This window comes from Lytechinus pictus, chromosome 11 (genome assembly GCF_037042905.1).
Source record: "Lytechinus pictus isolate F3 Inbred chromosome 11, Lp3.0, whole genome shotgun sequence".
Classification (NCBI taxonomy): Eukaryota; Metazoa; Echinodermata; class Echinoidea; order Temnopleuroida; family Toxopneustidae; genus Lytechinus; species Lytechinus pictus.
Window position 1 is genome coordinate 20,524,449 of NC_087255.1, and position 12,685 is coordinate 20,537,133.

A 12,685-nucleotide genomic window follows, 5' to 3' on the forward strand; every position below is an offset into this window, starting at 1 on the left:
ATACTCTGAAGTCCCCTTTTAACGTTTTGGGAGAAAAAGATGATAGTAATGTTGCATTTATTGGAAAATGCAAATTTATTAACAAATATCTAACAACATTTCAGAAAAACTAACGATGTGTAATTGGAAAGTCAGTTTGTTTGTTTTTTGTTGTTTTTTTTTTTATTAGTTGCTCATAATCGTCTTCGTCTCGGTCTAATTTCCCTATCATCAATTGCTGGTTAGCTAATGATCTGGCTGTATACGATTCACTTACATCAGTGATGAACGTGTTTATTTCTCTTTCCCTTATTCGCTCCCCCCCCCCCCTCTCTCTCTCTCTCTCTCTCTCTCTCTCTCTGTCACTACATCTATGGAAATCTGTCTCCGCCTATCTTCCACCTGTCGTGCGCACACCCCCTTAAACAGACACACCGCACACACACCCACCCTCACACCTTCATATTTACACACCCCTCCCTTTCTCTCCAATCCACACACACACACACATCTTCCATGCGCCTTCAACATGTCTCACGGGCACAATACCTATTTAAAAAATATGATTTAAATTTTGCTGATCACAGCAATATTTCTAAATTATGACGCGTCCTCTTCGTGTGCCCAAAACCACACCTCACACAAGCACACACCCTCAAACTTAGAATAATCCTATATCAATAGAATAAGATTTGAAAATTGCTGATGCAACAACTTCACCTAACTTAAGTTATTATTTAAACCAATACGCCCTATCACGTATCTCAATCGAATATATAAGTACAGCTGACTTCGGCACACCATACCAAACGAGGTTGAATTTCTTCCGAAGTCTGCTTCAGATCTGCAATAGGTAGGTTCAGTGGACTCAACATATTTTTCACTGATTTCGATTTTAGCTTTGAGTGGTCTTATTAAGCACCACTTCGAGGGTTTTTTTTTTCTTCTACTTGAAAACAGATGATTTTTCTCCTCATAATAATTAAGAGGCGCAATTTTCTTGTTTGAATTCTCAGAGTACATTTTTATTTTGGTAGAATTTTTTCAATGTTTTTATAATATTATATAAAGATATTTGCAATCCAAATATGAACGTCGACCCGTTTAAACATGCACCCATCGGCACGAAGTTCGTATATCGCTAATTGGAGTCTCAATGATTCAGGTTTTTCAAATGTTTTCAATATATGTTATCGCACTTTTGCTTTAAAATGATTTCCTTTCTTCAAACAGTCAATTTCTCATGACTCACTTCAGTTACAAAAACTCTAGACTGAAAACTCCGCTGTTTCGGAGGATTTTTGTAACATTTACTTATTTTTCTCAATCCTCTTCTCACCTATGAACACCGATTGACACTATAGTTTTTGCTGTGTACATCTGTTGTTCCCTTTAGATCATGAAACTACTTGCTATCCTCTTAGCGCTCTTCGTTGGGGCGTCAGCCTGGAACCACGACCCCGGCTTCAAAGATGGTAGAAACGTAATCGTACATCTCTTCGAATGGCCTTGGAACGACATTGCCGACGAATGCGAAAGGTATTTATTTATCTTATTCCCTAGCTTATTTACCAACATAAAATAAGTAGTTCTATGATGCCGTTTATTTGATATTGAATACATGGAACTGCGACTTTTGACAAGTTTCATATGGGTAAATAACAGTGTTTAGGGGAAGTTCACCCTGAAAAAAGTGCATTGTAAAAATAGTATAAAAAACATTGATTGATTGGTGGTGATTTTTACCTGATTGCTAAGAAAGCATGAATGCTTGTTTGCAAGTAACCAGAGGACCGACGGCTTAAGGTCCTCTCCGAAGGACCTGGTACTGAGGATTAATGCCTTACCAAAGGGCACTAGCGCACCAAGTGGGAATCGAACCCGGGTCACCGGAATACGAATCCCCCGCTCTACCGACTGAGCTATCGCGCCCCGAAGGTTTGAGAAAAATCCATAAAAGAATTTTAAAGTTATTAGAATTTGAATTATCTGATGCTTTTTACAGTACCTTCAGTATATCAATAGACAAAATCATTTCACACCTGTTCCTAAAATAAGGCAAAAATAAATCATCACGAAAAATTCATTTTTAATACATAACATATGGGGCAGCTGCTCGTTTATGACAAATCCAACACTTAAAATTCTAATAAGTTTTTTATCTTTAATGGATTTTACTCAAACCTTCACCGGTATTTTTTATTGTCTTTTTTCTGCTATTTCTACAACAAACTGTTCTTCTGGTATGTTATCTTCCCCTTTAATATCTGGAAACAACTTCAAATGAATTGGAAACTCCTAAAAAATAAAGAATTGGGGGCAACTATAAAGTCATCAAATTTAAAATCGTCTGTGATAGAACAAAGGAGCGTTTGGCGAATAGTAATTTGATTTAGTTATAATTCTTACTGCTTTTTGACTGCTTTTGTTACTTCCTAGATTTTTGGGTCCTTACGGATTCGGAGGGGTGCAGATCTCACCCCCTAATGGGCACATCAATGGTGATCAGTGGTGGACGCGATACCAACCCGTTAATTACTGGTTGAACAGCAGGAGTGGTAGTGAAAGCGAGTTCAAATCGATGGTGTGGCGCTGTAATGCTGTAGGTGTCAATATATATGCCGATGTCGTCATTAACCATATGGCAGCCTGTAAGTCAATACGGATTGGTTGTTGTTGTTGTTGTTGTTGTTGTTGTTGTTGTTGTTGTTCTTGTTGTTGAATATGATGGCGCTCTTCAATCTCTCCAGATTATAGGGCACATGAAAGTAATTCATCCGCGCGCGAAGCATGTCGGACAGGCGTAAGTAAAGATCACATGACTTTATTAATTAAAATATTTCATTAAAAATAGACAAAATTTTGTATATAAGAAATGTCATGTTCGTACTCTTTCACAATTAAGGCCTTTGAAGAGGCTAGACTGCATTTTGGTATTTCATTTTAATTATTATTATTATCCACAATGCAGTTCGGGTTTTTCTGGCAATGAACTGACCGAAATTATGCGTAATGGTTAGTTTCGGCCATATTCGCTCATTTGGTTTACGTAGCAGACGATGCTAGCCTGCTAGTATATAGTATACTTACGCAGACCCTATTGCAAATCAAAATCAATTCCGGACTCGATATTTGCTTCCTCAAACTGTAACTATTTTATAAATATCGGTAGGCAGAGTTTTTTAGTACAAGAACATTGTTACTTTCAACATTAAATGCGTTAATTAAGTTTGCTTGGACTGTATTAATTGTTTCAAATGAAAAGGGTCTAGGAACGGAACTATCATACATTAGTCACGTGACGTTGTACACAGAAATATGCCATGTTCTGCCTGCTCGTTCTCAAAGTTTGGGAGAAAAATGAGATGTAACCATTTGTTAGAGTGATATCTCCTTGATTATACCAGCCATAAAGTATTATACATCAAACTGTAGGTAATCTATTTAGCATTGAGATGACAATCAATCTCGACCTTTTTTACCCTAAGGGATATTCCAGTGGAAAAAAAGGGTGCCAGCGTCTCGAAAATATGGGTGGTTTTAGACCGTTTGCCATAGCAAGAGTTGTAAACATGGACACTTCAAATGAACAGCGAGACGTAAATACATGAAGTGAATTAATTGTAATAATATTTACATCAAATTAATGGAATTGGACAAAATTTTCACACTATTATCAATCTGGTATATTAATAGTTATAAAGATATACCCGGATTTCTGCAATATTACGTTCATGAAAACCACTGTTCCCTGTGTTGAAGCTGTGTGTGGGGACTATCGGACAATCAAATGCACGGGTTATTCCAGTGGAAAAAAAGGGTGCCAGCGTCTCGAAAATATGGGTGGTTTTAGACCGTTTGCCATAGCAAGAGTTGTAAACATGGACACTTTCAAATGAACAGCGAGACGTAAATACATGAAGTGAATTAATTGTAATAATATTTACATCAAATTAATGGAATTGGACAAAATTTTCACACTATTATCAATCTGGTATATTAATAGTTATAAAGATATACCCGGATTTCTGCAATATTACGTTCATGAAAACCACTGTTCCCTGTGTTGAAGCTGTGTGCGGGGACTATCGGACCAAGGAGATATGATATCTCCTTGATCGGACACTCAAATGCACGCGACTAACCATTATGGTTAGTATTATTTCAGGCCAATTTAACTTTTGATTGAGCTGGGCAAGTACCCGATTATCTAGTTTTAATGTACTGTTTATTGTGACTAATGTCAGTGAATTAAAGCAAAATCTATCGTGGGATTGATTTGTGACTGATGATTTTTTATGAGCTATGATTTAACTCGTCAGTGAATGGGGGTCTGTAATTACTCATGTGAGCCTATTTTCGCGCCAAACTTGATATCAACGAACGTAGAGGGCGTCAATACTTTGCACAGTTGTGAGAGCCCCTGCGTTCGGGTAAAACATTTTCCATAGACTCCTGTGTTAACGTGACACTTAAAAAAAAATCATAAAAACTAAGGATGAAATTCGAGGGTTGAATGTTTACTACCAGTGGATAGGATATATGTCTGACATATATCTGACCAGAAAAGGGTCCCTCGACCGGCTCATTTCAAAAATAAATCGGCATTTAATTTGTAAACAATTTGTTTACAAATTATTTCCTCCTAAAATCGGCATTTATGAAGACTACAACTGACAGGGTCAAATTCATCACCTGAGACAGTAAAATTGCGCCCTACTTCTTCCGCCAGTAAATAAATAGTTCCAAAGTGGCGATATATCTTCCCAATTTGGAAAAAGGAAGTTCAGTAGGTACCCTCCCCGTACCTCCCTAGAATCAGTGTTAGATTGTCAGTCATATTCATTCATTTTTGTCAATCAGCAATATCAAATTTAAAAATTGAGAATGGGTTGGCTCAAATGAATATCTTTTGCCTGCCAGTTGTAATTATAAGCCCGTGTAACCTTCGTTGCTTGATATGTTAACTCTTGTCATTTACTGACTCAAGTGAATACCTTTAAGTATCTAGGTGTATTTGTGGATGAAAACATGAAGTGGGACTATCACGTAAATTATTTATGTAAAAAACTGGGGAGAATGATTGGTTATATTGCACGGCTAAAGCATTTTGATTTTGGTGACATTATCTATCAATCTGCAAACAAATCTCTACTTGACCAACTTCAAAAAATTCAAAATACAGCTGGAAGAATAATCCTGAAAATTGACCCCTATTGACACACTTCAACCTCTCAAATTCATTCTATTCTTGGTTGGGACACTATTCAAAAGAGACAGTATACTCACTTGATATTATTCATGTATAAGATTTGTAACAACATGTCCACTGAATATATGAAAATTTTGTTTCATACAAAAGCTACTCCTTACCCTCTTACAAATGAAAATAATATATGTTTACCCAGACCTAGAACCAATAGTTGTAAAAGATCTTTCTCTTACCGAGCTGCATCTGAATTCAACAGAATCCCTTTGTGCGTGCGTAATGTCACCACTTTCAATTCTTTTAAAAATACATTTTTTGAAATATATCTGTGCTAAATGAAATTAAATCCCTGGTTTGTACCGGGGGGGGGGGGGTTGGTGTAGGTTATATGATTTTTCTTTGTTTTTAATGATTTCACTTCTATGTCTGATGGTCAACTTCCTTTACTTTATGGTAATCATAGCCTTTTTGTAAGTAAACTGGCTCCATGGAAGACCAGCAGCAATGCATTATTGCAGCTGAATATGGACTACCAGCCGTATAATTTACTTTATTTCCTACCTTTTATTGTTGTATCTTAACATTGACCTTATCATCTCATGTTATATGTATTTGTATGTACTTTGTATCTGTTATTTTATATACGGAAATAAAACAAACAAACTAACAAAAACTCTTACTACTTTTGATCTAACTCTATTTACACTAACATCAATCGGGGATATCTAACTCTATTTACACTAACATCCATCGGGGATTACGGGCCGGGAGGCCATGCACGCGATGAACCACTTTGTATTGTAATAGATGGAACGGATAAAGTGAACACTTTCAAGAGTACACACTGTCAAAGCTTCGATAGTTTTGTCATGCAATGAAAGAGTAGAACATCTATTATCATAAATCATATTCGGCATGATAGACATGATAGATAAAATCTATCAGATAAAATCAAGCTTACCTAGGAAATTTTATTTTGATTGATTTGATTCAATTTTTTTTATAACTTAAACACGGTAAAATAGTCCTCGATCAGGGATCGACCTATACTAGCATAAAAAGATAAAACGGTTTTATCTATTATGAGTCTAACATCTGTAACCTCGCTTATGCAAGCTCGCATATTGATTGGGGATTTGCTCACAGACTTCTTGATGGCGTTGATTGCTAAGTCACAAAAGCTACTCCTTACCCTCTTATAGAAATGAGAATAATATAATTATGTTTGCCCAGACCATGGAGCTAGCTCTATGCCCAGACCTAGAACCAGCAGATGTAAAAGATCTTTCTCTTATAGAGCTGCCTCTGAATTTAACAGAATCCCTTTTTATGTGCGTAATGTCACCACTTTCAATTAAATTAAAAGTACCTTTTTTTAAATATATCTGTGCCAATTGATATTAAGCCACTGATTTGTACCGGGGGTAGGTATGGGTTATATGATTTTTTTTCTAATAATCTTTATTACTTTTATGGTCAACTTCCTATACATTATGGCAATCATAGTCATTATTCAAGTAAACTGGCTCCATGGAAAACCAGCAGCAATAATATTGCAGCTGCATGTGGACTATAAGCCGTATTTTTATATTTTTTTATCCTTACCATTTTTTTTACTGTATTGCAGCCGTGACTTTTATCATTTCATGTATATATCGGAAGTCTCGACAGGCTTGCCTTCTTCTTCCGTACACTGATGATGATGATGATGATGATGTTATATGTATTTTGTTTTATTATATGTACTCTGTATTCAATTCAATTCAAAATTTATTTCAATCAATCAATCATAAAAATACAGGTATATACAAGTTAGGTAAAAAAAGCATGGGATTGGGAGCCCCTAGAAGTTTTCATTAAAAAAAACTTGTGAGTGGGGCACCACCATGTTATTTTATATACGGAAATAAAACAAACAAGCAAAACGACCCCTCCCCCTTCCCAACATCGATCAATGTAACACCCTGTTTATGAATGAAGATTTGCCATCTCTAATGATATCACATCCTAAGATTTGTTCTTTAAACAGTTTAAAAACTGTTGTCTTCATTAAAGCCAAGCGCACATTATGCGATCCGTTGCGATCCGAATTTCAGAGAAATTGTATAACATTTGATATGAGCGTTCTAACCAATAAAATCTTAGCGATCAGAGTTCAGAATAGAAATAAGACTAACTGAAATCGAAATTCAGTCAAGCTCGAGCATCCCTGTAGGAATAAAAGCAAATTCAATTCAAAATCGTAATGACTACATAATCGGCAGGGACTTGAAGCCGATTTGGACATTACTCCGACCACAGGGCTTGCCGTAAAGTAAAATTACGATTCAAATAAAATAATTTTACTTCTTGGACATTTCATAATTTATTTAATGCAAATGCGATTTATTAACAAAATCGCGTCGTATCGGATCACATATGCGCTGGGCTTAAGATCCTCATAACATGTTTCATGTTTGCTTGAAACAGTTTTAAAAATGTGTTTCGGACGATTATCTGATAACGGCGTGTTTCATTTCAGGGAATTATGAATTCGGGGATGTCCCATACTATCCAGACCATTTCAATGTTCCCAAAGGATACTGCCATAGTTCGAATGGCGAGATCAATGATTATGGAAACGTTGAAGAGGTGAGAAACTGTGACTTGGTAGGACTCAACGATCTAAGTACCGGACAAGACTACGTTAGAGGTGAGTCTCCCCCCCCCCCCTCTCTCTCTCTCTATATATATATATATATATTAGATAGTGGTATTAAAATGAATGGTTTAGTAAATGCCGTAGAAATAAATCGTGGATTTTTAAAAGGAGCGTAGCTCTCAAAAATGAAAGGTAAAGTCACACTCTTCGTCAGTGCCCATGATGTCACAACAATAGAGAATTCAAAATCCGTTTCTGAAACAATCGTGAAAAAACACGTCTGGTCATGGGCACACGGATTGTGAAACTAACATTTCAAAGATGGATGAAGCGCATTGTAAAAGACGCATCTGAAGACACGTTGCCATGACTGCAAGATGACAATGGCGAATCTCCGGCTCCAAAACAGGAAAATCTGAAAAGGGCCTCACCAACAACAGTCGAGGTTTAGCAGTAAAAGTACCTGAGTAAAAGAAATAGTCTGCTTCGGCATATGGAATAAAATAATCACAAATAGTTTAGTAAATGCCGTAGAAATAAAATCATAGATTTTAAAAGGAGCGTATCTCTCAAAAATGAAAGGTAACGTCACACTCTTCGTCAGTGCCCATGATGTGACTAAACAAATATAATTCAAAATCCGTTTCTGAAACAGAGGGAATTAATTAACAATTTTCATTAAATAAATCTTGAATAAACCAAATACCAATTTCGAACGATTTCCTCACAAAACCACTCACACCAGCTATTTTTATTTGCCTATTATTCCCAAATAATGTTATACATCATGGTGTCTCAGATCTCTTAACTAAAAAATAGGCATATAAAACCTAAAGAGGGTACAAATCTTAGTTTAAAACAATCTTTTATATCAAAATTACCATAGAGTAAAAATTGCCCGCCATATTTTCTTGCAAAATAATTTCAAGATATTTTCCATGAATGTCCTTCATCAAAAAATCTTACTATCCATTGTATTTTTAGTGCTTTAAACATTGAACGAATATCAATCATATTCAGTCCCCCTTTATAAAATAGGGCAAGCAATGTTGGCTTCTTTAGATACATGTAGTTCTTTTTCCCATTCCATAAAAAGGTATTTTTAATTTTCTCAAGTTCTTCCACTACAAGATTCAGGAACAGACAAAACTGATGCACAAAATATGAATTTTGACAACGCAAAAGTTTTTGAAATTTGTATCTCTCCAATCAAAGTAAGATTACGTTTTTGCCAGATATCTAACAGTATCTTCACATCCTTGATACATCTGACAAAGTTAAGCTTTAAAGCTAAATCAATATCGTAAGAGAAAAAAATTCTAAGACCCTTAATATTGTCGCACAAAGGCAAAATATGTCATAATTCCATCTGCTTTTTTTTTGTCAAATAACAAAATCTAGAAAATTCGTCTATCCGCTCTCGTTGATGCTGTGTTCACCCCATTGCACTCAGCCTAACGGCTTCGTGCAATTGATTGAACAGAGCCTCAACTCATGTGATCCGATTTGGACCAATCAGATTACAAAACATTCTTGGTGTTGTATAAAGAAAGATATTCGTTAAAAAATCCGACTCAAAATGGTAGAAAAATAATGAATTTCGGGCTTGACGGCTTCAAAATATAGCCTTTCTCATCAAAATCCCCGAATCGTGTGTAAAGTGAATGGGTGCGCAAACATTTTTTATTGTTCAATCTGAAAATGACTTGCCGAGGTTTTTTCAAAGAAAATCTTATATTTCTTTCAAATTCTTATGAGAGGTTTGGCACACTTACTCATAAGAATACAAGGATCATTATCAACTGAATTTTTTTTATGAAACAAAACGAAAGTCATGTTGAATCTTAAATAAATAATTAGGTGCTTCAATTTGTTTGATCATTTATTTTCATTGCTACGGATTTTTTTTTCTTCCTTCTTGTTCATTTGGCAGACAAAATTGCTGGGTTCCTAAACTCAATGATTGACATTGGAGTTGCTGGATTTCGGGTTGATGCCGCTAAACATATGTGGCCTGGAGATCTTGAAAATATATACAGTCGTCTCCACGGAAGTCCATACATCTACCAAGAGGTGATTGATCAAGGAGGCGAACCCATTACGGCTGGTGAATATACCGGTTTGGGTGCTGTCACTGAGTTCAAACACTGCTTCAAAATTTCTGATCTTGGCTCCTGCAATAATGCTTTATGTCACTACATAAACTTTGGGCAGGACTGGGGTATGCTGTCTTCGGACAGAGCTCTGGTTTTCGTCGATAACCACGATAACCAACGTGGCCACGGAGGTGGCGGAGGGGTGGTAACCTTCCACCAGCCTGCAAATTACAAGAGAGCTGTGGCTTTTATGCTGGCATGGAACTACGGAACCAAGAGGATTATGAGCAGCTATAGCTTCGACAATACTGACCAAGGCCCACCAGGAAACGGTCCTATCATCAATGGATGGGGAACTTGTGATGGTGGATGGGTGTGTGAACACCGCTGGCGTCAGATCCGCAACATGGTAGGCTTCAGCAGGCAGGCTGGATGGGAACCTGTCTCAAACTGGTGGGACAATGGCAACAACCAGATTTCTTTTTCCAGAGGCAACAAGGCCTTCTTCGCAATGACATGCGAAGGCCAGATATCGAGGGACTTTACTACAGGGCTTCCTGATGGGAATTATTGCGACGTGATAAGCGGCGATCCTACCGATACCGGATGCACGGGAACGACCGTTTCGGTGAGTGGTGGTAATGCCTACATCACAGTACCTTCGGGAGAAGATTCTATGGTAGCCATTCATGTGGGTGCCATGTCAGGTGGTGGCAACGGAGGTGGTGGCGGTAACCCAACCTCAAATCCGCCCGGGCCCGACCCTACGTCACCATCAGGCACTTCCCGCACCGTTATCTTCATCTACAAGCAAACCACGACTGGCCAAGATATGTTTGTTCTGGGTGGAATTGATCATAACAGGCGTTCAGGCTGCACTGGAGATGCTGATACCAGCAACTGTGCCATTCCAATCATCCACAGAACCGGAGGAACAAACACTAATTTGAATAACCAAAGAATAGGTGATGACTACCTTGACTGGTACGGTTGTGAGAGCGACCAAGGTTACGGCGCCGTGGGTTCCCCGATGGTCTGGACCACCAACAATCCTAGTAACGGAAATACAGTCACAGACCAAGGCGTCGGATACTTCGATCTTAACCAGTGGGGTGATCACTATTGGATGCTTGATGTCGACATGGACTGCAGTCAGACGGAGGGTGGATGGTTTGAGGTGAAAGGTTTTGTCAATGGTGGCGAAGGGTTTGAGGGTGACCTGGCTTGCGATTCGTGCTCTGGGAATGGAGGAGGAACACCACCTTACAGCTCTGGCAATCACTTCGCTCGCTGTGGCTACATTAACAAGTTTGCCTTCAACAGCAACGAATGCGAAATCAACTCCTTCTAAACAACCGCATCTGGCCAAAATATGACTGTATCGAATTTACATCAATATAATCCCGTCTTAACATAACGTGACCTTCGTCCTTACAAACATACATCCGAACTCTAATATACGCTTACGATTATTGATGGAATTATGTGCGCGCAATGATGGTAACATCACGGTAGCAGAAATACATCCACGAAAACATAAATTGCATGACGCGACGTATATATTGGCCTATGTCCGCAAATATACAGATTAAAAAATAAACTTGGTCGGAAATGAAGACTATTAACCAATGGTGTTTGTGTTGTGATTTTTTGTTATCTTTGTCATATTTATTCTTATTTCTTCCAACAGTAGACTTGCTGCTATTTGTTCAGTTTTGAGTCAATATTTTCAAGAACAATTTATGGTGAGTTTGATAATGATTCTGAGAATGATGTTGACATATGCCTATGGTGATGATGATAATGATGACGGTGATGATGATGATGATGATATAATTGTCAGGAAAATGTTTGGACGCCAACAAGGTAATGACCGAATCAAATAGATTAAGTTTCGACTCCGTTCATTATTAGAGTGATCATGACTAAATGGGTAAACCCATTTTCAAATTACATTTGATATCCACAAAAGATCACATAGCAAGATATCGCGGTATATATATAAAACATGGACACGCTGGTTTGACATCAAAAGGGGTGGCGTAAAGACACTAGCATATGGAACTTCGTCAAACATCTTAGAAAACCCGATCGACCATAATGTGAATGAGAGCAGAAGCAAGATCAGAAAATGAAGCAGGGACAGAAGCAAAGTCCACACTGGAATCAGAAACAGAGGCAACAACAAAACTGGAACCAGAGACAGAGTCATCAAACCTGGAATCAAAGAAAGAGTTCCGAATATAATTTGAACCGTAGGCAAGGAGTTGGTCACAAATGGAGCGAGACGAGGAGTGACCTTAGGAGTCAGAAGAGTCCGGACCAGAATCAGAGGTGGCCTAAACAGAACTGGCACATTATCCAAAGTGACGATCAGAATTCGAACCAGATGATGAGTGACCTGAGCCAGAGGTGAGTGATGAGTCCGGACCGGAATCAGATATGTCCTGAACAGAACTGGCACGATATCCAAAGTGATGATCAGAACTGGGACCAGATAAGGGGCCTGTTGCATAAAACTTTTTACCCGAGAAAACTATGGTTAAAACTGAAAACTATAGTTAGTCTGATTTCTGCCATTGACTTTAACACAGGGCAAAAACTCCGGTAAAAACAACCTGAGTTTTTTCAGGTAAAAAGTTTTATGCAACGGGCCCAAGGAGTGACTTGACCCAGAGGCGAGTGATGAGTCCGGACCGGAATCAGATATGGCCTGAACAGAACTGGCACACTATCCAAAGTGACGATCAGAACTGGAAC

At 37.9% G+C, this 12,685-nt stretch overlaps 1 protein-coding gene across 2 annotated transcripts; it reads left to right on the plus strand.

Moving 5' to 3' along the window:
• Positions 1–738: 738 nt before the first annotated feature.
• LOC129271556 (alpha-amylase A-like) lies at positions 739–11,541 on the plus strand. Of its 2 annotated transcripts, none has more exons than XM_054908881.2 (5): positions 739–832; positions 1,376–1,518; positions 2,419–2,630; positions 7,710–7,880; positions 9,763–11,541. In XM_054908881.2, the coding sequence occupies exons 2-5, from the start codon at positions 1,379–1,381 to the stop codon at positions 11,274–11,276; spliced, it is 2,037 nt and encodes a 678-aa protein (XP_054764856.2). In that variant the 5' UTR covers positions 739–832; positions 1,376–1,378; the 3' UTR covers positions 11,277–11,541. The 2 variants fall into 2 exon arrangements, with proteins under 2 accessions (XP_054764856.2, XP_063963040.1); XM_064106970.1 differs by having other exon boundaries at positions 784–832; positions 7,746–7,880.
• Positions 11,542–12,685: the final 1,144 nt, after the last annotated feature.

What these genes read in the sequence shown, in the direction of transcription:
- LOC129271556 (XM_054908881.2), top strand. Translation starts at nt 1,379, where the DNA reads ATGAAACTACTTGCTATCCTCTTAGCGCTCTTCGTTGGGGCGTCAGCC. An exon ending in ATTGCCGACGAATGCGAAAG is followed by an intron (nt 1,519 to 2,418) that starts GTATTTATTTAT and finishes GTTACTTCCTAG; the next exon opens with ATTTTTGGGTCCTTACGGAT. An exon ending in CATTAACCATATGGCAGCCT is followed by an intron (nt 2,631 to 7,709) that starts GTAAGTCAATAC and finishes GTTTCATTTCAG; the next exon opens with GGAATTATGAATTCGGGGAT.